The sequence below is a fragment of the Ceratotherium simum genome, chromosome 11, assembly GCF_057802395.1.
Source record: "Ceratotherium simum simum isolate JZ-2026a chromosome 11, ASM5780239v1, whole genome shotgun sequence".
NCBI lineage: Eukaryota > Metazoa > Chordata > Mammalia > Perissodactyla > Rhinocerotidae > Ceratotherium > Ceratotherium simum.
The window spans coordinates 59086244-59114058 of NC_141910.1; the positions used below are offsets into that span (position 1 = coordinate 59086244).

At 36.7% G+C, this 27815-nt stretch overlaps 1 protein-coding gene across 2 annotated transcripts in view; it reads left to right on the top strand.

Moving 5' to 3' along the window:
• The window catches only part of LDAH (lipid droplet associated hydrolase), a 103821-nt gene that overhangs the window by 9236 nt on the left and 66770 nt on the right, over positions 1 to 27815 (top strand). For both annotated transcript variants that reach the window (XR_015553678.1, XM_014782152.2), the window contains exons 2-4: positions 7486 to 7641; positions 15575 to 15718; positions 26642 to 26811. Coding sequence is in view for 1 of the 2 variants with exons in the window: in XM_014782152.2 (XP_014637638.1) it covers positions 7486 to 7641; positions 15575 to 15718; positions 26642 to 26811 (470 nt within the window). In the remaining variant the exon portion in view is untranslated. The remainder of the gene's footprint in view (positions 1 to 7485; positions 7642 to 15574; positions 15719 to 26641; positions 26812 to 27815) is intronic.

Below are 27815 nucleotides of genomic sequence, written 5' to 3' on the forward strand. Positions count from 1 at the left end.
TCTCCCCAAATACAATAGGAGCTGTCAAAGAAGCTTTTGAGTTAGGTGACTGGGAAAATAATGGTGCTCTATAGGGCAACAGAGAAGTCAGGATGTAGGGTTGGTAGGGTTGATTTTTGAAATAAGGTGGTTTTTATTTTTGACAGGTAAAGTTTGACACATCAGTGAGGCATCCAGATGAAAATGACAGCAGCATCCGTCATCGGATATATGACTAAAGATACTTTCAGACAACTCCTGCCCCCAGTGAACATATCACACCTAGCTGTTGAGTCTTCTCACCTAAGGCCCCAGACATTACAGGTTAGAGATAGGCTATCCTTGCTGTGCCCTTTCTCAATTCCTGACGGACAGAATCCATGAATGTAATAAAATGGTTGTTTTAAGCCACTAAGTTTTGGGGTAGTATGTTATGCAGCAGGAATAACTGGAACACCCTTATAATATATATAATCTTGTTGTTTGTGAATAATAACAATGTTTTTCTTCCTATCCAATTCACACACATTTCTTTCTTTTCTGTGTCTTATTGTATTGGCTGGGACCTCAAGTACAATGTAGAAGTGTTGATAGCAGACTTCTTTGTCTTGATCTCAAACTCAGAGGGGCTTTCAGTATTTCACCCTTAGTAAAATGTTTACTGTATGTTTTTTTTTAATAGATACTTATATTTCATAAAAGAAGATTCCTCTATTTCTCCTTTTTTAAGAATTTTTTCATGACACTGTATTGGATTTTATCAAATGTATTTTGTGTATTGGTTGAAGTGATTATATGGTTTTTTTTGTTTATTCTGTCAGTGTGGTAAATTGCTTACATTTTGAATGTTTAAACAACCTTCCATTTCTGATATATACACAATTTGGTTGTTGTGTATAACCCTGTTATATATCACTGGATTTTTCTGCTAATATTTTGAATAGAGTTTTTGTATCTATGTTCATGAGAGAAGTTGGCCCATAGTTTTCCTTTCTTTTAATGTCCTTGTCAGTTATTGATATCAAGGCTTGCTGGCCTCATGAAATGAGTTGGTAAGTGGTCCCTCTTTTTCTATTCTCTGGACAACTCTGTAAGATTGGTATTATTTCTTCCTTAAGTGTTGACACTCATCTGGACCAGGAATTATGGATTTAGTGACCATAGTAGATAGAGGACTGTCAAGTTTTTTCTAGCTTCTTTGTGTTTATTTGTCTTGGAATTTGCCTGCATCAAATGTATTGGCATAAAGTTCTTCATAGTATTCTTTTATTATCTTTTTAATGTCCATAGAAGCTGGGGTGATATCCTCTTTTCATTTCTGATATTGGTTATTTGTGCCCTTTTTCTTGATGAGTCTTCTCAAGGGTGTATTTATTTATAGGCTTTTCAAAGAACAAACTTTTGGCTTTGTTAATACTCTGAAATGTAAACTTTTTTCCTATCCCATTAATTTCTATTCTTTATTATTTTCTTTTTTCTATTTTCTTTATTTGGATTCATTTAGTTTTTCTAAGATAGGTAGTTTTTCTTTAAGATATGTAGTTAGATCCTTGATTTCCAGACTTTTTTTCTAATATTTTGGAAAATATTTTAGAAAGCATTTTTAGACTAAATTTTCCTGCAGTCCTGCCTTTGTCTGCATCCCATACATTTTGATACATCATATTTTCATTATTTAGTTCATTATTATTTCTAAATTGCATTGTGATTTCTTCTTTCACTCATCAGTTATTTAGAAGTGCATTGCTTAATTTCCAAAAATTTGGGGATTTTCTTATTGTTTTTGTTATTTATTTTTAGCTTGATTCCACTGTGGTTATAGAACATACTCTATATTATTTCAGTTCTTTGAAATTTGTTGAGAGTTGCTTTCTGGCCCAGTATATGGTCACTTTTGGTAAATGTTTCATGTGCAGTTGAAGAGGATGTGCATTTTGCAGTTATTTGCAAAAGAGTTCTATGTACAGGTTTCCCCCACTATCCGAAAGTTTGCTTTACGCCACTTCGCTTTAGTGCCTGTTTAGTACCTACATTAATACATATTTTTACTAACTGAAAGCAGTCCAAAGAAGATTTTCACTTTTACCAAAAAAAAAGGGCAGAAAGCAAAAATAGCTTTCAGCATTTGTTTTGCAGCCAGCCGTTATTAGGAGGCAGCAGTCATCCCAAGCAGAGAAAGTGACACTGCCAAGCTCCTTCTCTGGGAGCTACACTCAGCATCTCAGCATCAATCCGCCATAGCTTTTGAACCATGTCTGTGAGCATCTATGCTTCATCTCCAGTTATTTTTCTTTGGTTTTGTGAGGAAGATCAGCCCTGAGCTAACAACCATGCCAATCCTCCTCTTTTTGCTGAGGAAGACCAGCCCTGAGCTAACATCTATTGCCAATCCTCCTCCTTTTTTTTTCCCCCTTTTCTCCCCAAAGCCCCAGCAGATAGTTGTATGTCATAGTTGCACATCCTTCTAGTTGCCCTATGTGGGATGCCGCCTCAGCATGGCCCGACAAGTGGTGTGTTGGTGCGCGCCTGGGATCCGAACCCTGGGCTGCCAGTAGCGGAGGGCGCGCACATAACCGCAAAGCCACAGGGCTGGCCCCATCTCCAGTTATTTTGGTTGGTTATCTTTTGGCTTTGGGAATGCTTAAAAATTTTTCCCATATAAATTAATGATAATTGCTTGTGCTTATGCCATTTCAGCTTATGAAGCTTTCATAGGAATGCTCTACTTTCAAATAGCAGGGGAAACCTATATGTCAAGTATGTTAACATGAATATTAATTGTTATTCAAATCTTCTATATTTTTGTTGATTTTTTTTCCTTTGCTTGTTCTATCAGATACTAAGAGGTGTGTTAGAATCTTCCACTATGATTGTGGTTTTATCTGTTTCTCCTTTTACTTCTGTGAATTTTTAATTTATATCTTCGGAGGCTAAAATATTAGGTATATGCTCATTTAGAATTGTTATGGTCTCCTGGTAGATTGACTTTTTATCATAATGAAATGTCCCTGTTTATCTCTCACATACTTCCTACTTTAAAGTTTACCTTTTTTTTTTTTTTTTGGTGAACAAGACTGGCCCTGAGCTAACATCTGTTGCCAATCTCCTCTTTTTGCTTGAGGAAGATTGTCCCTGAGCTAACATCTGTGCCAGTCTTCCTCTATTTTGTATGTGGGATGCCACCACAGCAAGACTTTTATGAGCAGCGTGTAGATGGGAACCTGTGAACCCTGGGCCACCAAAGCAGAGTGCGCACACTTAACCACTACGCCACCAGACTGGCCTCTAAAGTTTACTTTTAAAATCTGATTTTAGTATAGCCACACAATGTTTCCTTTGATTAGTATTTGTGTGGTATATTATTTTCCATCCTTTTGCTTTTTATTCCTTATGTATCCTTATTCTTAATGTGTATCTTTTATAAGTAGCATATGGTTACTTATTTTATTTTTATCCAATCTGATCATCTTTGCCTTTATCTAATTAGAATAATTAGTCTATTTACATTTAACTTATTACTGATATATTTGAGTTTAAATATATTATTTTCTGTTTATTTTTTATTTGTTATACCTATTCTCTATTCTCTGCTTTCTTCTTATTTTTATATTAATTTTATTTTCTATTTCCTCTTTTATGAATTTATTACACATTCTTGTACCATTTTTTTAATGATTACTGATTTTTTGAACATTTTTTTTTTCAATATTTGCTCTGGCTTTTCAAATTGTTTTCAATGGAAGCTTGTTTTGAAACAAGCTACACTTCCTTGCTAAAGCAGGATCAAACTTAATTTGAATGTACATTTTAAAGTGGAAAAAAAAAAAACCTCTAATTTAAAACAACTCCCAGACTTGTCTCTGTTATATACCAAACACTTAATATACAGAGATAACCAGCATGTTAATATTTGCTAGCAGGCTAATTAAAAAAAAAAAAAAACAGAACTTGAAATAAAGCTTCCACTGCCATTTTTGTGTGTATTTATACTTTTTATATTGTGTTTTGATAACAGTTACAAATTTTGTATCTCTTCCCTGGGCCTTTATCTTCACTTGTCCAGTCACTAAATATTTAACAAGTAGGTTTAGTACCAGTGCCCAGAAATAGCACTAATTAATTGCCTGGCAAGGCTCAGGCACATGCGAAGTGTATGCTCTGCTCTGTGTAATTGTGGGACAATAACACAGCCACCACTTACGTTTGATAATATTATGTATAAAGTTTTTGTCATTTGAAGAAGTTTTAAGAGTTTCTTATACACCTTATATATATGATAACTAATACAAGTTATTGTTAGATATGTTAGTACGTTAACTTTGAAAGAAAACTGTCTCACTCCCTCTCTTTCAAGTGTAATGTAGTTTAGTTGAAGAGAATTTGGACATTGTAACACCAGTTTTTAAAAAACTTTTATTCTTTGCAGTTCTTACATGGATAAATGAAGCAGAATTCTTACTGAGTAGCCAAAATAAAATGCAGACATTATTTGGATGCTAAAGCTGAATAAAACTCATTTGTAACTCCACTTTCAGATATTTTTGTTCATTAATACAGCCTTATTGTTCTCATTGGCTGACTTGATAATAAATAAATATTATAAATTTGAACCTCTAAAGTTTATGCTGATCAAATGCTGCTTTTCTATTTTATATATTGACTAGGTTTATATAAGATTTAATTGGAAAAATTCTTTTACTAAATAAAATTAGAAACTCATTAATATAAGCAGATGAACACCTATATCTAGGTAAGTAAGGCTTGCCTAACCTGTACAAATTGTATCCACACTTGGTTTCTATCCAGCCTAAGTCTTGCTACTTATCAAAATTGATGTCATTGAAGATTGCTTGTAGGCTGTGGCTGGAGATGGGGCCATCAGCCTTTAATAACATATAATTAGAACACATTGTCCCTTATTAATCTGACACTTGTTTGCAGAACTGAATTATGTTGGATTCTTAGGTAATGAAGAATTCAACGTCTCATACCTTAAGTTTTCCTTTGCTTTTTTTATTTGGCTATAGGAGATTCAGAAACATAAGAGTGAAATAAAGTAAAAAGAAACTTTATAAATATATATGTTAATTCTATGTTGCTCAGTTGTATTTTATTTGAGGTGTTTTAGAGTAGTAGTTATTTTTTTGTTTGTTTTCCAATTTTTATAGACTGTGTTTGAGTTTCATATCTACTTGAATTCTCATTAAATTTGTGGTTAATCAAACTCCCAAGATGTCATTTACTTGAAGTTAAGTATGAGTTGAATATAGTTGATGACTTTGGATTCTCTTCTGGTGTAAGTATTAAGTTTAGCCAGTGTCTTCTCTCACTCTTCTCATTTAATACTGTGTATAAAAGCTAAATCTAATATTGTTTCTAACACTTTATAAATGTCATAAGACCTCTATAAATATACTGTTTGTGATAGTTTTAGAGATTGGGCTATAGTGACATTTATTAGTAAACTAAAAATCAATCCATAAGAAAAGTTGAGATAATACTTTATTTAGTCAGTCAATATATTTTGAATGGAGAGGAATTCCACTTTTTAAGTGAGAATTTTTCATTTTCTAAGTAGTTTTATTTAAGAAAATCAGTTTTGGACTTTTGGTTACACATGGAGGTGGGAATATATATGTTTATTTCTTCTCCCTTTCTAAATCCACTAAATAATAGTGAAAGTAATAAAGGCATAAATGAAGAAAATGGAAGAGGCAGCGTAACATCAGTCTAGAGAAGTGAGATTTTAGAAATCTTTAGAGATTTTAGAAATAGTGTGTGGCATGACATGAATAACAAGTGTATAGATTATAGTAAAGTTTAGTTGGCTACGCTTACCACTGCCAACTTGTGATAAAGATGGGCACTATGAGTTAGAGGAAGAGGAGATTTCCTTCTTTGAGATGCTCAGGGAAGACCTCAAGTAGGAAGTAGGATTTGAGCTGAGTCTAAGATGGGAAAGATTTGAAGAGAAAAATTTGGGTAGACACATGAGGGATATATCAGTCTAGATCCAATCAAGAGACAGAAACCATATAGTAATTTACATGATTAACATAAAGAATTATTAAGCTATGATAGAAGAGAAACTGTAAAGCTACTATATAAAGAGAACTCTAAAAGGTACCCTAGGGCTGAGGGAAAGTGCCTAAGGAAGGACAAACTGGGAATGAGGGTTTAGGTCTCCTTGAGGAAGGTGTGGTTGCAGCCTATTGTATGGTAGAGTAATTTGCTAGGTTGCCTGGCTTAAAACTGGCTCACAGTCACTGTGTCAGCAGGTGAACCAAGACTGGTGGGCGGGTGTGCAGATTCAGTTAGGGTGCTGCAGGTGTGTGAGGCCTGGAGCGTTGTGTCTGTGTTGGGAGGGCTGCAGTAACACCCCTTGGGGCACAGGTGAATTGAGGCTGGTGGGTGGGTACAGAGAAAATTGGGGCACTGCTTTGGGTACTACTGGAATGGCAAGTTGGAGAGGCCTCCCCCTGTAGCAACCTAGAGCTATGTTGGGTGGGGCAGTTCCAGATTGCTGTTTGGGACAAAGGTCAAGTGGCTGGCTCTTTAAAAGGCCAACTTGGCAGTGCCTCCAGCGTCTGGCTGGAGGTATGTTTGGTAATCCTTGATTACCTGTTTGTTTTTAAGAGGAGGACAAAAAAACTGTGTGTGGGCTGAGGAGACAATGCAGGGAACAGCTGCCTGGACTGGGACACAGCCTGTTTTAGGACTCTTGCTACTTTGTAGCTGCTGCCTGAGTAGGAAGCTGGAGAAAGAGAAATCATGTAGCAGCAGGCCAAATGCTTAGAGAAAGCTGTTCCCTACAGGCACTAGCACTAGAGCAGAGTTTTCCAACTTGGACACTATTGACCTTTTGAGCTAAACAATTCTTTGTTGTAGGGGGCTGTCCTGTGCAAGAAGGATGTTTAGTAGCATCCCTGGCCTCCTCTACTCACTAGATGCCAGTAGTATCCCCCAGTTGTGACAATGAAAATTATCTCCAGTTATTGATAGCCATATGTCTTCTGGAAGCAAATTGTCTCAGTTGGAAATCACTGCAGTAGAGAAAATTCACAGCCTGAGCAGCAGAGGGAGGAAAAAAAAAATTAAGTGCTCCCGAAACCTGCGGAGAGAGTATATTGAAACCAGGAAAGAAAACCCCTTCCTCCCTCGCTGTCTCTCCAGCACACTCCTCTGACAAAGCTTAACATCTTGTCAGCTGGCAGAGGAAAAATTTTTTAAAGGCCCAGATCCATTTTTTCAGAGGAAGCAGTGAAGGATGAATCTGGAGCCAAAGCAGTCAATTGATAACTTGCACAAGGTGAGAGAGCGTTCCGGAAGTAGTCGAGGAATAAAACATTAGCAAAGTTACAGGAGCAGAAAAACGTGAGGGCACTGAGGAAATGCAAGGACAATACAGACTTGAGTGCAGGTCAGTGTAAAGTGGTAGGAGGAGAGAAAACTCTAAGGGTTTTACATTTTCGTGACTCTTCATGTTGTTTTTCTCCCCTTATTTAGAAATGGACTCAGAAATCAAGGAAGAAATTCCTGTCTGTGAGGAATTCATTTTATGTTGTGGAGCTGAAACCCAGGTTCTAAAATGTGGGCCCTGGACTGACCTCTTCAATGATCAAAGTGCCAACAAGCCTAAGCTGCTCATTTTCATTATTACTGGTAAGTTTAAAAGTGTGGATGAGGAGACTTCATACAGATACTTGTAACTATTTCTGATTTTTAAAAGTACTGTTATGGGTTCATCGTAGAGAATTTGGTAAATAGAGAAAACATTATGGAAGGAAATAAGATCACTCAAACTATTGATGACAACCACGGTTAATACTTTGGTGGCTAGACTTTGTGTTTTTCTTTATGCATTTATATTGTATATATTATATTGTCTATTATATATATATATATTTAATCACAATTGGAAGTGTACCATACATATAGTTTTGGAATCTGCTTTTTAAAATTTCTTAACAATATTTAGAATAATTAGAACTTTATCAAACATTTTCAACAGTTTTCTAAATAACTTTTTCTGCCTCATTTCAAGATGATTATAAGTTGACAGTAGAACGTTTGCTTATTCTGGGATTTGGCAACGGGGTCGCTTATGACTTCTCCTGGATGACTGTCAATAGAATGTTTGGAGTAAATGCTTGATTGGAGATATTTGAAGCACTTTTTAAATGTGAGTTTGAACATAAATATATTATCAGCCTTAAAGATTAAAAATGAAACTGTAATTATGTATCATATTATATATAACTAAGCCTACAGGGTATTATGATTGTCGTTCTTTTCTTATATTTTTTTTTGTTTGTTTTCCCTGGGTTAATGATTATCTCTTTTATTTGCCTAGTTTCCTATGTTTTAATCACTAATTTATCCTAAAACTATTCTCTAGAAGTGAAAAAAAATCCTCTCAATACATTTGAGTGATCAATCAGTTTCTTTTTTTTTTGGAGACGTTCCTCCGAGAACTCTCTCTTCTTTGGCTCTAGTGTGGATGGTTGTTCTCCAGGCTTGCTGCACAGGCCGTCCTGGGGATTCCTTTCACTTCTTTCTTGTGTTAGGTTCCTTGTTTCCTGGATCCCATATTTTCTTCTTTCTTGGTTTATCCCCTTGTTTTTGGTGGAGCACATTTTCTGGTAGCTTCCTAAGAAGAGGTGCATAGGAAGAAATCTTTTAAAAATCTAGCAGGTGAGAAAATGTCTTAGACTTCTAGATTGAGGATAATTTTCCCTTAGAGTTTGGAGGGCATTTTCGTTGTTTTCCAGGGGTCCCAGCTGCTTTCAAGAAGTCTTGATAGCATTCTGATTTTTGATCTTTTATATGTGAAGCTCCTTGCGCCCCCCCGACAAAAAACTTTTCAGATCTTTTCTTTGTTCTAAGATTCTGAAATTTTACAGGGAAGTACCGTGGTATGGTGTTTTCCATACATTGTATTTGGGTTTTAATGGACTCTTTTAAACCAGAAACTTGAATTCAATTCTAAGAGCTCTGTTTTCTCTTTTCATTTTTTATAGTCTCCTGTTTCATGGGTGCAATATCGTTTTCTTTGGCTTCTTGCATTGTTAGAGTTTTTACTGTGTTCCTTTTTCTGTTTGGTTGTGTTAGTGTTTGTTTTTCCTCATATGTTTGGTAATCCTTGACTACCCATTCATTTTTAAAAGGAAGACACAAAAAACTGATTGGAATCTTTGTATTCAGAGGTGGGGCTTGTCCACAGGTGTGTCTAGGGTGACCAGCCATCCTGGTCTGAGGGGTTTTCCAGGACATGTGAGTTTTGGTACTAAAACCACAATAGTCCTGGGCAAAAGAAGATGGTTGGTCACCCTAGGTAATCCTCACCTTAGGGTGATTGGGGATGGACCCAGCATTTCATTAGAGAGTTTCCAACTTTGAATATCTATGTCTATTTCTTGGATTGTTCAGTTTTCTCAGGAAGTCTTCCAGGATCCTGTTGAGGAGTGGAAGCCTGTCTGCTAATGTTCAGAGCTGAACAAGGGAAAGGAGGTTGGGAGTTTAGTAACACTTAACCTAACCTCTTCTCAGTATGGTACTTCTGTTCTCAGCTGGGCTTCGATTCCTGATCCAAAATCTTTTTGGTTTAACCTTTTCTGAAAATAAACTTCCAGTATTCTGCTACAATGTAACAGTTTTTTTGGAAAGCAATCTGTCAACATATATTAAAATTAAAAATGTGTATGTTCTGCCAGTAGTGAGGGAGTGTGAAATTATAGGCGTGACAAGTGCTATTTGATGGGCCAGAGATTTGGAGGCCATGGCAGAGTATAGAATTGAGAAAATAAGTAGAAACATTATCTTGGACTGGAGAAGGGGTATTCTTCTGAGGCTTTAAGGAAGGAGGTGAAGTTGGTTACTGAAATGGTGAAGTGTGAAGGTATGTCAGAGGGCAGTAAAGTAGTTCCTACCTCCTGACCTCTATTTTCTCTGTTGATTAAGAGTTGAGGTTATCTGTTGAGGGTAAGGATGGTGAAGGGTGGATAGGGACCTTGAGGAAAGTGGTCAGCATTCAGAGTAGCAGATATATAGAATGAAAGGATTACCAACCAAAAACAAGTAAATCGATTTTTATGCAGCACTGTGATTGAATTGCAGGTGCATTGGGGGTGAGGTCTAAAAGGGCAGAATATTGAGTTGGAGATGAGGTATAAGAGTTAGGATGCTTTGAATGTTAACCATTTTTAGGTAATGAAAAGATCTAGGCCTGTGGCCTGTGGTTCTTAAAGTTGGTGTTGGGACCAGCAGTATCATCTGAGAACTTGTTAGAAGTGCAGGTTCTTGGGCTCTATCCCAGACCTTCTGAACTAGAAATTCTAGGGGTGGGGCAATCTGTGTTTTACAAGCCCTTGAGGGGATTGCAATATGTACACTACTGGTATAGGGTGTGGCCATAGGAATTATTTGCTTAAATTTAATGTAGGTGAAGTTCTTTGAATTTGAACAAGGTAATGAATTATGGGACAAAGGTGTTGGCTCAATCAATCCACTTGGATTTTGAAATCACCTAAGTCGTGGAATGGCAAGTGAAACTATCATTTAAGGATCAAGGTTTTCCGGGAATGTGTAGAATAACTAAAAAGTTGACAGATGGAAGTAGATGGCTTAAGTCTTAGAGGAGGGGAGGTTGTTATAGAAAGATGAACTAGTCAGTGGAGCAGACAGCTCATTCTGCTTCCCTACCCGGAGGTGTCCATTCACTCACTCCTTTATACTAGATGCTGGGAACACTGCGTTACAAAGTCTTTGCTCTCACTGAGGTGTCTGAGGTGTTAGAGAATAGTAAGATCTCTACTGCAGAGGCTTCAAAGGAAGAAAGTCCACCACAAGGGAGAACCAGGTTTAAGATATGGTGAGGAGATGGAGGGAGCATTCAGTGAAGACACTGCGGAGAAAGGGGACATTAAAACATTTGTTGTTTTATAGTCTCCTTGTTGATAGTGCTTTGACATTTTAGGTTACATTAGTTTCCTAGTGTTCCCTTATGTTTGCCGTCTATTTGCATCGCTGCCCTGGGCCCTTTTCCTCAGAGTTCATGCACGAGCTGTAGGCTGGTGCCACACATTAGTTTGTGGGATTCACAATTGTGTTTTATTTTGGGGCCTAGTCTATTTATACAGTGGGGAAAATTAGGATGACAATATTTCAAGGACTGTTAAGCCACTGTAGACATCATGTTTAGTCCATCTCTGATAGACTGACATAACATTTCATTTTAAATCACTTTGCTTTTGCAGCTAGCAAAATTAATTCATCACTTTTAAGTTAGTAATGATAATGAGGAGTGATTTATTAGAATCTACGGATTGAGGAACTTTTAATTCAGTTTCATCTTTTCCAGTGAACCTTCATTGTAGAATTTCTAAGTAACAGTATCCTTGGAATTTCTTTAAGTAGTGAAATGAGCAAAAGGAGGCAGTTTGAGAACTCACTATAGAACATATTGAATTGTTATAATTCGTAAGTGGTCATGTGAGAATAATAGAATTGTCTGCTGTGTCTTGTGTTGTGAGTACAGTGATTGGAGATGGAGCAGACAAGGCTCCGTAGACAAGCCCAAAGTTCTGTCCAGGTGACAATCTTCTATATAGATGCTGTGCCACAATAAGTTGGTATATGGAAGTTTTTGTCCCCTACAAGATTAACTGGAAGGCATAAGTCTACAATTGCGATGTTGAATAGTTAGAGTTTATTGGCAGTTGAGATCTAGAGATGACCACCACAGCTTCTGTTATACATTGCTCAGGCATCTGACTGTGTGTATGTTCACGTGTATGTTTATAACACATTTTAATATTCTTTGATAAAATGTTTTACTTGCCTTTCTGTACTGGAATGTTTTTGAACATCCCTACACCTGTAGATATATAAATATATGTGATTTTAGTTGCATAAACAAGACGCTTTTAATTTTCTTTGTGGTTTCCTATCCAGGAAGTTTAGTTTATGGTTCATAAAGTGTAACATAAGCCATGACATTTAAGTGGTGAAGTATGCAATGACATTTAAACATTTTGCATTTCATTTTCGACTTTTATTTCTATTGTAAGTTGGATCTTCATGTTACTGGCCATTGTGGACTCTTCTGGTTTTGTATTTTTTTGGTGGGCAGGATTGTCCCTGAGCTAACACCTGTGCCAGTCTTCCTCTATTTTGTATGTGGGATGCCACCACAGCATGGCTTGATGTGTAGGTATGTAGGTCTGCACCTGGGGTCTGAACCCACAAACCCCAGGCTACCGAAGCCGAGCGCGCAAACTTAGCCATCACGCCACCAGGCTGGCCCCGCCTCTTCTGTTTTTTAAAGGCAAGCTCCTTTATTGCTTGAGGGCCTTTGAAGCTGTTCTTCTTCTGTGCTACTATTCTATTCCCTCAAATCTTTACAAAGTTGATTTCTTCTCATCTTTTGGCTCTTAGCTAAATGCCACCTCCTCTGACATTTTTCTCAGGCCACCCTAATCTCTTCCTTTCTCTGTCACATGATCCTCTTTATTTCCTTCGTATAAGTTATCACACTCTTGAATTATTTACTTAGTTAGTTATGTGTATATATTCTCCCACTAGAATATAAATTACAAAAAGGCCCTTATCTATCTTGTCCCTAACACGGTGACTTCCATATAGTAAGTGATCAATAAGGACTTGATAACTAAAAGAATATACAAAAGAAGCTATAGTCCTGAATAGAATGAATGAACATGGAGTAGGTGGCATTATCATTTACTTGATGATGACAGAATAATGAATCAGAAAACTTAAGGGGATTTGCTTAAGTCATTAAGGGAAAGAACTCAGACTTAAACCCAGAGGTAGGGAGAAAATTTGTTTTATAGCAGTTTTATTATCTAGTATTCATTGGTCTTTTATATTCTGTCATTGTAACTGTTACATCTAAATCATGTAGTTGTCATCTTTGGGTTCTCCTTAATGTTAAACGATCTTTTAATTATAATAATAATTACAGTAATAATTGCTAACATTTAGTCAGCCTCTGCTATGGGCCAGGTATTGTGCAAGTGACTTTCCGTTCATTATCCCTAATGATAATGCCAACTACTTTGTAGAGCTGTTGTAAGATGAACTAAAACAAGGTGTGCAGAAGATTCTAGACCAGGTAATTTATGTTCTTTTTTAAATTCAGTGTTTTTGTTTTGTATATTCTTTCAGTCATCAAATATTTATTGAGCACATATCATCTGTGTGACTTTGGGCAAGTTATTTAACCTCTCTGTACCTCAGTTTCCTTATCCATAAGATGGAAATGATAATAGTATTACCTCATGTGAGGACTAAATGAGTTAATATACGTAAAGCAGTTAAATACACCCTGGCATGTAATAAGTTATAGCACTTAAAAATGTTGACTATTATTATTTTCTAGCCATATGAAGAAAGCTATAGAACTTTGCTGAGAGACATAAAACATTTGAATATGAGTCATAACACATTTCTAGAAGGTTATACGCAGTAATGTAAAAAATATCAAATCTTTCTAAATTAAGGTATAAATGAGATGAAATTTCAATCAGAATTCCAAAGAGATTTTTAAAAATTGAAACTGGTGAAAATAATTCTAAAGGTTATGAGACCAGCCTAGAAATTCTAGGAAAAAAAAATAAAGAGAAGGGATCTTCCCTACCAGGTACTGAAACATTAAAAAAAACAGTGTAGTAATTAAAGCAGTATGGTGCTGGCAGAGGAGAAAAGGAAAAAATAAGTGGAATTATTTGGAATCAGAATTAGCAAGCTAATGTAAGAATTCAGTATTGGATCAGACCCATTTTAAATCAATGCAGAAAGAATGGATTATATAATAAATGGTCTTGGAACACTTGGCTAATCACTTTGAAAGAGATTGGACTACTATTTTGTACTTTATACTCAAAAATATTCCAAATTTATTGAAGATTTAAATATAAAATATGAAACAGTGTCATCCACAGCCACCACAGATGTTATAGCCACTGTGCAGATACACCCCTCCTCCCTTCTTCCTCCTCTAGCTGCACACTGGCCAGTCAGCTGACCAAAGAGGATATGGCTACATTCGAGCAAGTTTTCACCCTATTTAACAAAGATGACACTAGTACCATCACAGGAAGGAATTTGGAACTTGGGTTGCTAGATCAGAAGGCAACAGAAGCACAATAACAATATAGATGATAAGGTCATCATATGTTACCGTCTTGAGATCAATGACAAGTTTGAATAGCTAACATTTGTACAGCCCTTCTGTATCGAGCAGTTTAAGTACTTTATATACATTAATTCACCTCGTTCTCACGTGAGGTGGTATGATTATTATTCCCATCTTATGGACAAGGCAACCAAGGCCCAGAAAGGTTAAATAACTTGCCAGAGGTCACACACTTGGTAAGTGGCAAAGTCAGGATTCCAACCCAAGTAGTCTGGCTCCAGGTGGTCTGGCTCTAGGCCATTAACCACTTTGCTACATTGCCTGTCTAGGAAACTGAAAGATCTGATAATGAAGAAGAAATCAGTGAAATTTGACAAGGATAGCAGAGGTTACATCCATGTGGCAAAACCATGGCATGTAATTGCAAAGAGGAGAAAACTTAGTAGCATGAAGAAATAGATAAATTGATTGGAGAAATAGATGTTGATGAAAATGGACTAGTATCTATGAAGACATTATACAGATGATGATTGCAAGATAAAAACCCTGTTTCACTGTCCTTTCCCCCTAAAGATGTATCAGATTGACTCTTTTTTTAAAAGATAATTTATTCATTCTGTTTCTCTATAGCAAACCCATGTCAAAAATACCTTCTATATACACACAAGAAAAATCTACATGTATTAGTTGGTGGTCTTTTCCCCAAAAGATCAAACTATACATCTGTTTACAATATAAGTACTTGTGATAAATGACAAGGAAACACTTAGTAGACTCCTTAAACTTCTGTTTGTGACTGATTCTTACACTGATTTGTTTTTATGCAGCTTGGTAACTGAGCATAGTCAAATCTTGAAGGGCCTTACCGGCAGTATTAATGATTTTAGACTATCCAGGTGACAATGGGAAGCCCCTGCAAAGTGTTTAAGTAGACACTGCTATGATTTGATTTGAGGTTTGAAGATCTCTCTCTGGGTACTCTGGAGAATGGATTCCAAGGGGACAAGAGTAGATAGAAGACCCGTGAGGAGGCTGTTGCAGGAAACCCAGTTGGAAGTGATGATAATAACGGCGAGAAGTAGACAGTTGAAATGTATTTTGGAAGCAAACTTTACAGAACTTACTGGTGAACTAGATGTAAAGAACAGGAAGAAGCCAAGAATGCCTCCTGGTGTTAGGACTTGAGTATTTGGTGGTTCCATTTATTAAGTTGAGGAACAGGGAGGAAGAATTTATTTGAAACAATTAGAGAACAAAGCATGAACAGAAATTTTCTAAGTGATCATTCCCAGACTTAAAATATAAACGATATTAAAATTGAGGTATATATGTAAACGCAGAGGAAAGTTGAAGAGAAATAGATCTTCTTTTCCAATCTGCACATTATCTTGTATGAGTTTATTTCTTTGGTTAATTTAAGGTCTGCTTTTCTTTTCTTAGGTAACCCAGGTTTTTCTGCCTTTTATGGGCCATTTGCAAAGGCTTTGTACTCTTCAATGAACAGACGCTTTCCAGTGTGGGTTATCTCTCATGCTGGGCATGCCGTGGCCCCCAAAGACAAGAAGATTCTTACAAACTCAGATGGTATGTCTTCATTAACATCTGGTTTCCTTTACAGTGAGTGGGTGTTCATGTTTCTAAAAAAGCCTGCTAAGGTTAAGAGTTACACCAGTGGAAACCTCTGCTTGTGGCATTGGGCCCGTGATGCCACATTTGGCTAATTTTAGGATTTTTAAAGTCATTTTCTGTAAAAATTTGGGCAGCTCAAACAATTTATCTAGGACTTGCCTTCTCTATTTCCAACTAGTGATCAACCATATATTTATTGATCATGCATTACATTTCCAGGGTTGTACTAAGAGGAATGGTAGAGAAAAAGTATTATAAGCCATGGTCCTTAGCCGTGGTCCTTACTGTAAAGAAGCTCTCACTCTCACATTTAGAGAATGATTAAGTGATAAACTCTGGCCTGAAGATCATGTGTTTAAGTAAACAAAGGAGAGAACACAGTATGGGTTTGATAAGACTTTGTGGAGTAGATGGGTTTTGACAGTTGAGTAGAATTTGGATTTGAGGAGTGAAGGTGAGTGCAGTGGTCTGACAGGCAGAAGGAGAAGCGCAACAGGGAGAGAGATTGCCTAGGTGTGCTACTGCTAGGCAGGGCCAGATTGGGAAGAACCTTGAAAGCTGGGGAGAGAGCTAGGGCTCCATGTGGTAGATTGCTGGAAGCCTTTAAATGGAGGAAGTAGTACCATAGAGATGCAAATTACCTGCTTTTAACTTATGAGAATTCCAGCATGTTCACTATTCTAGAAAATGAAAAATGAGAGGGAAAAAGAAAGATAAAACTTAACTTCTCTGTAGGCATTCCATTCAAGGGCCATTTGTCCTGAGGGTAGCCCTTAGTTAATTTGAGGTGGGAGAAAGGTGGCAATGGCATCACTGCCTAGTGTTCTGGTATGCCTCTCCTATAGTATGAGCATCTTCTTGTTCTTACTGAGTGTCTAATCAAAGGGGAAACCATGTGTTGGGAGGGAGGGAGAAAGGGGCAGATGATATGGGAACTTTCTGTCCTAATCTGCTGAACTTTTCTATAAATCTAAAATCATTCTAAAAAATAAAATCTGTTAATAAAAAAACAAATATTACAATTTAAAAATAACAATATTTACATTTTACTCTTTATCAGTGTATTAGTCAGCTTGTACTGCCATAACAAAACCATAGAATAGGTAGCTTAAATAACAGGAATTTATTTTCTCACAGTCTGAAGGCTATAAGTTCACGAATAGAGTTTCAGCATGGTCAGGTTCTGGTGAGAGCCCTCTTCCTGGCTTGCAGATGGCTGCCCTCTCTTTGTGTTCTCACATGACAGAGAGAGAGAGAGAGAGTCAGCAAGCTCTCTGGTCTCTTCTTATAAGGGCACTAATCCCATCATGAGGCTCCCACTCTCATGAACTCCTCTAACCCTAATTACTTCCCAAAGGCCCCATCTCCAAATACTATCACATTAGGGGTTAGGGCTTCAATATAAGAATTTTATGGGACACAGACATTCAGTCCAGAACAATCTTAAATGGGAATGTTATGTATTGACATCCCAAATCTGATCACAAGTGTAGGTCAGCGTATACATGTGACATTGCACCTGAGCAATAGTAAAACATACAAGCTACCTCTTAAAACATTTTTACGAAATATTTGTACAAGTTTTACTAGCTGCCTTTGGTCTATCCTCAGAAGTATTACCTGACAGTTTTTGGAAGCTAGTTTTTTGAAGCCTTGATCCTATTGAATAGTGAAGGAAAAGTTTCTGTTCCAAGTGGAATTTCTTTCCACGATCATGAACATCTGCAGGTGTGCTAAATTTGTAAGAATTCTTTTATTTGAAGAAGGGGGTGACAATTAAGAGATAATTCCTATTTTTATTCATATTCTGTTTTGGCTGTTAACTGGAACATATGGTCAAGACAGTATAGTTACTACAGAATTTAGGAAATAAAATCACCCTCTTACAACAGAGTAGCTACTCTTTGGTTCTGTGGTTAGTATGGAATTTGGTGCTCTTTTCTGTTCCCTCCTGAAGCCATAGCTCAAACTCTTTGTGTGTCGTCTCAACTATGAACATCTCAACTCCCTGGCTCTTGACCTCTCCTCCTAATTCTCACATATGGTAGTATAGATCAGCTTCCTGAAATGTTCATTCTGGTTCTAGAGTCCTGTGTTAATTTTAAATTAACTTTGACATCAGATGCCAACTCTTGAGAATGGAATTTAAGCCTCCTTTTTTCCTAATTCTATTTACTCAATTTAATCATTTTTGAGTACATGTTGTGAACTTGTCTCCTTGCCAGCACTTAGGGAAAAAATACGCCTGTGCTTAAAACAAATCTGTTGCACTCACCTTGTTTATTCTTAGGTAATGTCACCACCAGACTTTCCATGTCTTTCTTTTTAAGGCGTCACATGTAAGATTACCCTTGTCTGGGCAAACTCGACTCCTCTCTTCCAAAACAGTTTCCACTCTCAGTGCTCAGGCCCTTGGTAAGCAAGACCACCCAGGCTTTCTTTTGGCAGTTTAATTGCTCAGATTTCTTCTACTATCACCTCCACCTACTTTATCTTTGTTACTTCCTAATTGTCTTCTATTTATAATTATAGATCTACAGATTCAGTGCAATCCTTATTATAATTATATTTAGAATTATAGTTCTACAGATTCACTGTAATCTCAGTATAAATTCCTACCAAAATTCCAATGGCATTTTTCACAGAAGTAGAAAAAAAAATCCTCAAATTCATATGGAACCACAAAAGACACCAAATAGCCAAAATAATCTTGAGAAAGGAGAACAAAGCTGATGGCATCATACTTCCTGATTTCAAACTATATTACAAAGCTGGTAATCAAAACAGTATAGTACTGGCATAAAAGCAGACCAATGGAGCAAAATAGAGAGTCCAGAAATGAACCCACACACAGGGTCAACTAATAAAGGTGCCAAGAATACAATGTGGAGAAAGGATTTTATCTTCAATAAATGGTTTTGAGAAAACTGGTTATCCACATGCAAAAGAATGAAATTGGACCTCTATCTGACATGATACACAAAAATTTAACTCAAAGCAGATTAAATACTTAAATTTAAGACCTGAAGCCATAAAACTCCTAGAAGAAAACGTAGGGGAAAAGCTCCTTGACTTTGGTCTGGGCAATGATTTTTTGGATATGACACCAAAAGCACAAGTAACAAAAGCAAAAATAAACAAGTGGGACTGTATCAAACTAAAAAGCTTCTTTACAGCAAAGGAAACAATCAATAATATGAAATGGCAATCTATGGAATGGGAAAAAATATTTGCAGATAATATATCTGTTTAAGGAGGTAATTTCCAAAATACATAAGGAACTCATGCAGCTCAACAGCAAGGAAACTAATGGCCTGATTAAAAAATGGGCAAATTTTTCCAAAGAAGATATGCAGATGACTAACAGCTATATGAAAAGGTGCTCAACATAACTAATCAATGCAAATCAAAACCACAGTGAGATTCACCTCACACCTGTTAGGATGGCTATTATCAAAAAGACAAAAGATAACAAGTGTTGGCAAGGGTGTGGAGAAAAGGGAACCCTTGTGCAGTGTTGGTGGGACTGTAAATCGGTACAGCCACTATGGAAAACAGTATGGAAGTTCCTCAACAAATTAAAAATAGAACTGCCTTATGATCCAGCAATCCCACTTCTGGTTATATATCCAAAGGAAATGAAATCAGTCTCTCGAAGAGATATCTGCACTACCATATTCATTGCAGCATTATTTACAACATATGGATAATTCCAAGCTGTGAAAACAACTTAAGTGTCCATCAGTGGATCAATGGGTAGAGAAAATGTGAAATATATATACACACATATATATATATACACAAAGGAATATTATTCAGCCGTAAGAAAGAAGGAAATCCTGCCATTTGAAACAGTGTGGATGAACCTGGAGGATATTATGCTAAGTGAAATATCAGACACAGAAAGATAAATACTGCATGATTCCACTTATATATGGAATCTAAAAAAGTCAAACTCATAGAATAGAAACTCCAGAGAATAGAACTGTGGTTGCCAGGAGCTAGGGGTGGGGAAAATGGAGAGATGTTGGTCAAAGGGTACAAACTTTCAGTTATAAGATGAATAAGTTAGGGGAATCTAATATATAGCATGGTGATTATAGTTAATACTGTATTGTGTAATTGAAATTTGCTAAGAGAGTAAATCTTAAGTGTTCTCACCATAACAACAACAACAAAAAGTAATCGTTCCCTTGGTCCTGAGCCTGTCGATGGTAGTGCCCTCAGTTAGGAATGCGTGCGGCACTCGCCTGAGCACACGTCGCTGGTAGCGAGCTCCACAGACATTTCCCCCTCCAGGGCCCCTATGTATGGCTGGCCGGCTCCTGTGGTTCTTGTTATGATTGCAGGACGCACTTCAGGAAGAAATCCTCAGAGAACTTTGAGGAACGAGGTTTATTACTCACAGTTCCTGGAGGGTCACGGCACTCTCGAGGGTGACATTTTCAGAAGCACTGCCTCACCAGTAAACACTGGTGAGGAAAACCAGTAGAAAATATCCGTCGTGTGTCTGAATTTTGGGGAAATATCTTTAATTCTTGTTTTAAATTGACATCTTATTATTTGTAACTTTATTTTGAGTATGCTTATTGCTTAGGCTGCTTGTGTACTATTGAGTTAATAACTTAGTAATTAGAGCCAAGGTTCTTTGCTACCTAATGAGAAGAGTGCCATCTAGAGGCATTAGCCCACAGGGCCACCACAGGGCCAAAGGAAGCTGTGGTTTCTAGAGGGGGTGAAAGGGCAACTCATCATCATCAAGGATTTATTGACAGCCTACCGGGTTATTATGTGTGGAGCTGCAGAGGTAGACAAAATAGAAGTGCCGCCTTTTAGGTTAGTGACTGTCCGTCTGTGTTCTGAGTAACCCAAATGTTCTGTGAAGGGCAAGCGGGCCTCTGGGCCTCACTAGCACCCCCATTCAACCCTGAACAGTCCTGCTTTCACCTCTCTTACATATTGGAGGTCATGTTTGCAAATGCATGCTATAGTCGATTGCTTTGGATAGTCAGGACAGATACTTTATTCATCATCCAAGATTATTGTTCTAAAGTACAGGTTTTCTGACATGCAAAATATGGTGTGAAAAATATGTACTCATTGGGAGAAAGGACATAAGCTATAACCACACATCAAATGTTGAAAGTATGTTTTGCTTCATATTAACACATGTTAAAATTATGAACAGTTGGAAATAATATTCTAGTTGCACCACATTATCACAATTGTAAATTGAGTATAATTGAGAGAACAGATGTTCGCCGGTGTCAGAAAGGGGTGATTCAAGAAAAAAAGTGTGAAAAGAAAATTTGAGAAATTAGAAGTATAAACTCTTTCTGGCTTTGATTTACTATAGAGTCAGCTTACTTGATGGCAGATTCATTATCAACTATTTTAAGTCATTTGTTCAAAAAGTGTAACATAAAAGCTGGAAATCATAGCGGTTTAGTTTCAGCTGATAAAACATTATCTAAAAAAGTTACACAGTCTTTCAACTAATGATGAATTTTGGGCATGCTTATCCAAAGAAATAAACCACTCCCATTCCAGTACTCAAAACTGAAAGAAAGAGAGAAAAACCAGTAGAGCTTTCTCTCTGGCCAGGACTGTGATTGGCAGAGGAACATGGAGGTAAAATGGAATGACTAGATGAACCCAAGGCAGGGACAATCAGTCAGTCAAGTCTCGGGGCTCACAGTCACTAGAAATAAACAAGTAAGTCTCTAAGTAGGTGGGAAGAATCAGACAACCAAAGGGCAGAGCAAGAAAAGAAATTAAGAATCAAGCAAATTGTTAGTCTCTGGGACCACAGAGATAAGAAGCACAGCAGGATTAGAGAGAGTAGCATTGCAGTCAACGTCCTTTAAGACAGACCAGATCATTGCTCCTCCCTTCAAGATCCTTAGATTATCTTCTCACTGCTTACACAATGGAGTCCAGACTCCTTGGTGATGTTCAGTGTCCTATTTGACCCACTCTTAACCTTCATTTCTAACCTTATTTGTTCCACCTCTCCCTGTAACCACAGGTAGCCACAGAACTCATCACTGTCCAAAATTACACCGCACACTTTCATACCTTTTGCTTTTGTTATTTGCTAAGTCTTTGCATTATGTTCTCCTTGCTGAGTCAATCTCTTCCTCTCTCTCTCATTTCCCATAGTTTCCCCATTGAAATCCTTAGCAGATCATTGGTTTTAGTCAAGTGTAAAGCATAATTTGATGACCCTGGTTTTCACCGTCTGTTTAGAGAATAATAATTAAAAATTATTTATTAGATATGTATGGGGTTTACGAAGTTTTTTGTTTGTTTTTTAAGTAAAATAGTGGTTTCAGTTAGAGTGTCTACCTCCTGTCCCCTCACTGCGTTGCAAACCTTGAAGGCTAACAGAGTTGCACCAATGTGTAGATACAGGGAACTACAAAATACTTAGGGAGCCAGCGACAGTTGAGGCCTAAAGTATGAGAGTGTACTTTCACATCAGCTTAGTAAACTCGGGACAGTCTTGAAAGGAAGACCCTTGGATCAGTGAATTAAGTAAGTGTAAAGAATTGGAGACAGTTCTCATCCACTGCCTCACTGATGTTTAGCATGAACCTAGATAATTGGGGCTTTTGTATTCCCTTGGGAGTAGTGAAGAAGGGAATGGTGGTTTTCCCTATAAAATTGATGTAAGATAGCTAGGATCAGCATGTTAAAGCATTCTTAATTAAAAATTTTTCTTTTATTTTGGGAAGTTTTTTAAAGATATAGAAAAGTACAAACAATTGTATAACAGCCCAAGATTCTGTTACTCACTACTCTGTTGATAGTTCACACTGCCATAATTGCTTCAATATTTGTTTTTAATCAAATAAAACAATACCGAAAAAGTTTCATTTTTTGGTATCGTATCTCCAGTTCTACTGTCATGAATTTAGAGTAAATTTCACGTCTCTTTATATTTTTAGTTACATACATAACGATGAACAGCATATGATATTGTTTTGTGTTTTTAAAACTTTACCTAAAGAGTAAACTGTATATTCATCTTGCTCAAAGCATTCTTTAAAATATGAAGTGCTATTTTTAGCCTTTTAATCTCTATATGTAAGTTGTTTAATTAAAGGTATATTAAGGAATAACTTTGGAGTAATGATGGGGGCAGGACGGAAGAGTTTACTAGTTGAGAAGACTCTGGTGTAAGATTTAGAGAGTTACCCCCTACAGGGTCAGTCCTAGCCAAAGGCTCATGTAGCGCTAATCTCCAGTCTTTAGTTCTGTGGTCATAGATGACTTGTAAATACTGCTTGTGTGATAATATATAGTAAAACTTATGCATTTATATTCAATGTATAGCTAGATATACATATGTGTGTATGTATAGTTAAATTTAGACCATTATGATTGCATTCAAATATGAAAAGTTATACATTTATAGTAATGTGCATGTAGTAAAGAATACTTTCTAGGCTTTTATCTTGGGTTACTTGGAGAAAGGCACAGTACTTTTTATGAATCTGAAGAGATTTCTATTGTGATCCAGTGAGACCCTGTTCTTTTCTCAAGGAAATGCTTGATATATACTTACTTCAGTATTTTGTAATTGTGTTTTTATCTATTTCTGTTTCCTCTTATTAGACTGTGAACTCCTTGAAGACAAGGGGAGTAGATTGTATTTATATTTGTATTTTCAGTATTACCATGGGCCAATTAGTCACTGTTTTCTGTCAGAGTGTCAATTTCCTTCATGTGAAATGAAAGAAAATAATAGTTATCAGATTTACCTGTGTCCTGAAGCTGTAAGGGATGCATAATATTTTAACACAAAATTTATAAAATTTTAATAACTAGATCAGTCCGTTTGAACAACTAAATGAAAAGTAAATGTGAAGTACTGATGTTACTTAATTCCTCTATGAACTACTTAGGAATAGATTATATGTACCTTTTGAAATAAACTCCAGAATCGATAAATGAGCTGTAAAGTGAATTCCATAGAAATGGCTCTAAGAGATAGAGTCAGGTTCTAAAAGGGAACTGTCAGTGTCATATTCAGGATCATGTATTGATAAAGGTGTGGTGAATTGGATTACCATCTATCAATTCAGGCAGTTTTCAATTTAGAAACAGATTATATTCCAAATGTGCTTAGTTAATTATAATTTGGAGTACATTCTCCCTATAGAAAGAATGGTATAAATCATTTCCATATTATCATTCTTCTGATTTTGATACAATTGAATGTAATTTTTTACTGCATTTTAGGGAGACTAAGTTAATGATTCCTGGCATTTTTTTGGAGTATATTAAAATAATAATAGGCATGAAAATATATAGTCAAGTAGACAGTCTTTCAACCTTTAATTTTTCTAGTAAAATAATGTCCAGATAGCACAGTTAAATTTTCTATCATTGATTATTTATTTATAGAAAGTACTTTGCCCATTAATCTCATTACTTCAGCAAACACTAGCAGGTAGTGTGTTTATCTTGGAAATCTACTGAGCAGTCCCAAAAGTAAAGCCAGATTTATCTCTGAAATATTCATTTGAATAATCATTTAAATTATAATATTCGTTGAAATTCATCTGAAATATATTTTAGGACCTTATCTCTGGTGTCAGTGAAGTTTTAAAATGCTTATTGCATTTACCTCATTTTATTTCTCTTTGCTTTAACTATGTAAGTGTTCTTGGTATGTATTTGAGGGAAAACTTAAATGACAGGCATTAAAATGATAGCAGTCGTAACTTTCATTTCTCCAACAGTTTATGCTAGACACTTTGTGTTATGTGCTTTAAAAGTGTTATGCAAACAGCATTCCTAGGAGGCTAAAATTATTATCTCTGTTATAAATATGAGGAGACTGAAGCCAGGTTAAAGGATTTGCCCAAGTCACCCAGTTAGTACGGTGCTTAGCTGGGATTTAGACCCAGATATATCTTGTCTCCAGTGCACATGATCTTTGTAGTACACCATACTGTCCTAATGAAAGGAAGACTTTGACGTTTTCAAACGTTGTATATTTTGAAAAGTAACTTGGTTTGCAAATATTATAGGTGTTTGTTTTGGGGTATCAGAGAACAGTATGTTCACATCTGGGTGGAGTGATGAGAGAAGATACACTGAGAGTAGAGGAGTATATAGACTACTCAAACTTAAATATAATATTAATTAAACATTTGTATTTGGAGCCATCAGGAGCCCTACTGAAGTCAGATTTCCAGATTCTATCTCTTCCCAATTCTGTTATATGCTGAACTTCTTTGTTAAATGGAGAATGAATTCTACGCTGACCTGAGAAGATTAGGGCAGACATGTCTTACCCGGGAGATCAGTACCACCAACAGCACTAGGGAACTAAGCCTCATTGATTCAATAAAAAGCCCATCAATAACTGTATGCCAGGCATTGGGGAACAGAGATAAGCAAGCATGAACTATAAAGCAGGAGTAAATTAGGAGTAGTGTAGTGAGATAAACGGGGAATGTTGTGGAAACTGAAAGGAAAGCGACTTTACTCCTCAACCCACTGAATCATGAAAAGGCTTCTCAGAGAAGATAACACTTGTTGAGAGTCTGAAGGATGAAGAGTAGTTAGCCAGACTAACAACAGGACCTGAGCATGAAGGAAATAAAAACAGCATGTACAGATAAAACGGAAGAGCAGTCCTTCATAATGAGTTCTGGGTACCTTTTGATTAAAAATTATAGTTTGCGTTAGTAATTTGCAGGAGTCAGGAAGGCGAGAAATTTAGTATTCCAGTGATTCAAATTTTAGGAAGCAATTGACTACGTTGTGGTATTTTTAAATAGTACATGCTGTCATTGGGATTGTGTATATGTTCATAGGGAAAATCCATTGAAGTTTTCTATATTTATAGACTATCAGAGCTGGCAGCATCCTCAGAGATCATCTAGTCAGTTCATAGTTTCACTCAACAATAATATTTACTGTGCTAGTTACAGAGGACACAGAGATGAAGAGATGGACCTGGCCTTCAAGGAGCTCACAGAGCTCACGGCCTAAGAGAGAAAATAAACAGACAATTATACAAGTATGATAAAGTGCTATAATAAGAGTGGGGTACTGGTTAAGCACAAAGTACTTCTTTTTCTTGAAGATTAGCTAAATAAAGTTTTAATTAGCTCTTGAAGAATCTAGAAAACAGTTGCATTTGTGAAAGAAAAAAAGGATATTTCAGGTCAGGACTATGCTGGTTAAAAGGAACAGTTTACATCATTTCTGTTTAAGTCTTTCAATCTGAGTTCTTCAAACAAACAAAGATTATCTAAAATAATGAAGCAGTGTCATGAATTTTCTTAGTTGTCTATTAATAAAGTAAATTAGCCTAACCAGTGGTTCTCAAAGTGTGGTCCTGGGACCAGCAACATCTCCTTGAAACTTAGAAATGCAAATTCTCGGGCCCAAACCCAGACCTACTAAATCAGGGACTCTGGTGGTGGGGCCCAGCCATCAGTGTTTTAATAAGCCCTCCAGAGGATTCTGATGCATGCTCAAGTTTGAGAACCATTGGCCTAAGTTAACAGGAGTTCATGGAATAGTTGAAAGTTCATGGGCTTTGAGGACAGAGAGACCTGGGTTTGAATCTCACCTCTCCCACTTAATAGGTATGTGACTGTCAGTCTATCACCTAATGTCTGTAAGCTTTGATATTTTCATCTATAAAATTGAAATAATAATACTTCCTTTCCAGGGTTGTTGTGGGGATTAGTTCATAAAATTTAAACAAAGTGCCTAACACTGTAGCTAGCACATTGTAGGCTTTAAATAAATGGTTACTACTATTGGTAGTTATTTTTTAAAGATATTTTTCCCAGTGAATTTATTACTTTCACTTATTGAATGAAAACATGCTCATATTTTTGCTTTTAGATCCAAATGCTCAAGAAATTAAGGACATCTATGGACTCCGTGGTCAAGTAGAACACAAGCTAGCTTTCCTGAGAACTCATGTGCCAAAGGAAGTGAAACTTGTGATCATTGGCCATTCAATAGGCAGCTATATTTCCCTGCAGATTTTGAAGCATGCCCCTGAGCTCCCAGTAAGTATGCCTCAGGAGGTGACTCTAGGTGCTTGGTTATGCACTTAGACACAAGTCTTCCTCAGCTTTCCTTTGCTCTTTTGTCTCTTGTTTAATTGATAAATAGAACAGAGAGAGGGATACTTGGTAGCTCTCCTTGTCCTTATCTCCACATCACGCAATTTCCATAACATTCCATAACAAAAAATAATGCTGAAGGAGGTAGGAATTTTCCAAATGAATGCTTTTTAATCTAGGGTTATCTGGAATTCTTAAGTTATGTATAACTTGTTGTCTTTTATAAAGAAATATTTAAGAGCAGTCACTAGCTAAGACCTAGACAAGAATGTGTCTTTATTGAAAGAGTATTTTGCAAACGTTCACGCCTCCTCAAAAGGAAGAAAATTTGTCATCATCATCATCGTTGGTAGGCAAACAGCTGTCCTTATGGAACACTGAATCTTTATTAGTCATAAGTCTGGATGCCTATCTGTTCTATAGCTTGGCAGCTTTGTTGAGACACTCATTCATTCATTCATTCACAAATACTCACTGGGTGTCACTATGTTCCAGATACTAAGTGAGACACTAGAGACACAAAGACCTATGTAAAGTGCCCAGAAAAGCTAGTGAACTACAAGAAACTTCAAAACAAAACAAAAACTTGTACTCTCACTAATATGTACCATTGAAGTGACCCGTTGAATGGATAGGTCGTAAATTATTTCTTCAACATAAATTATTTCTTCATTCAACAAACGTATATTAAACACTTTGCTGTGTGTCAGGCCCTGTGCTGTGTTTTGAGGACATCCTAGTGAATAGGACAGTTTTTGGGGTAAGAGAGTCTGAAGTCTAACGAAGGAGACAAACTAACCCATAGGTGTGATAACTACCATCTTAGGTAAGTACTGGGTGTGTAGGAGCATGAAGGCATGCTATTTAACCTAGTAATCTGAATGCAAGATATGGAGTGATTACTTCGTGGAATCTGTCTATCTTAGGGTTTTGACTTTTCTCACTCC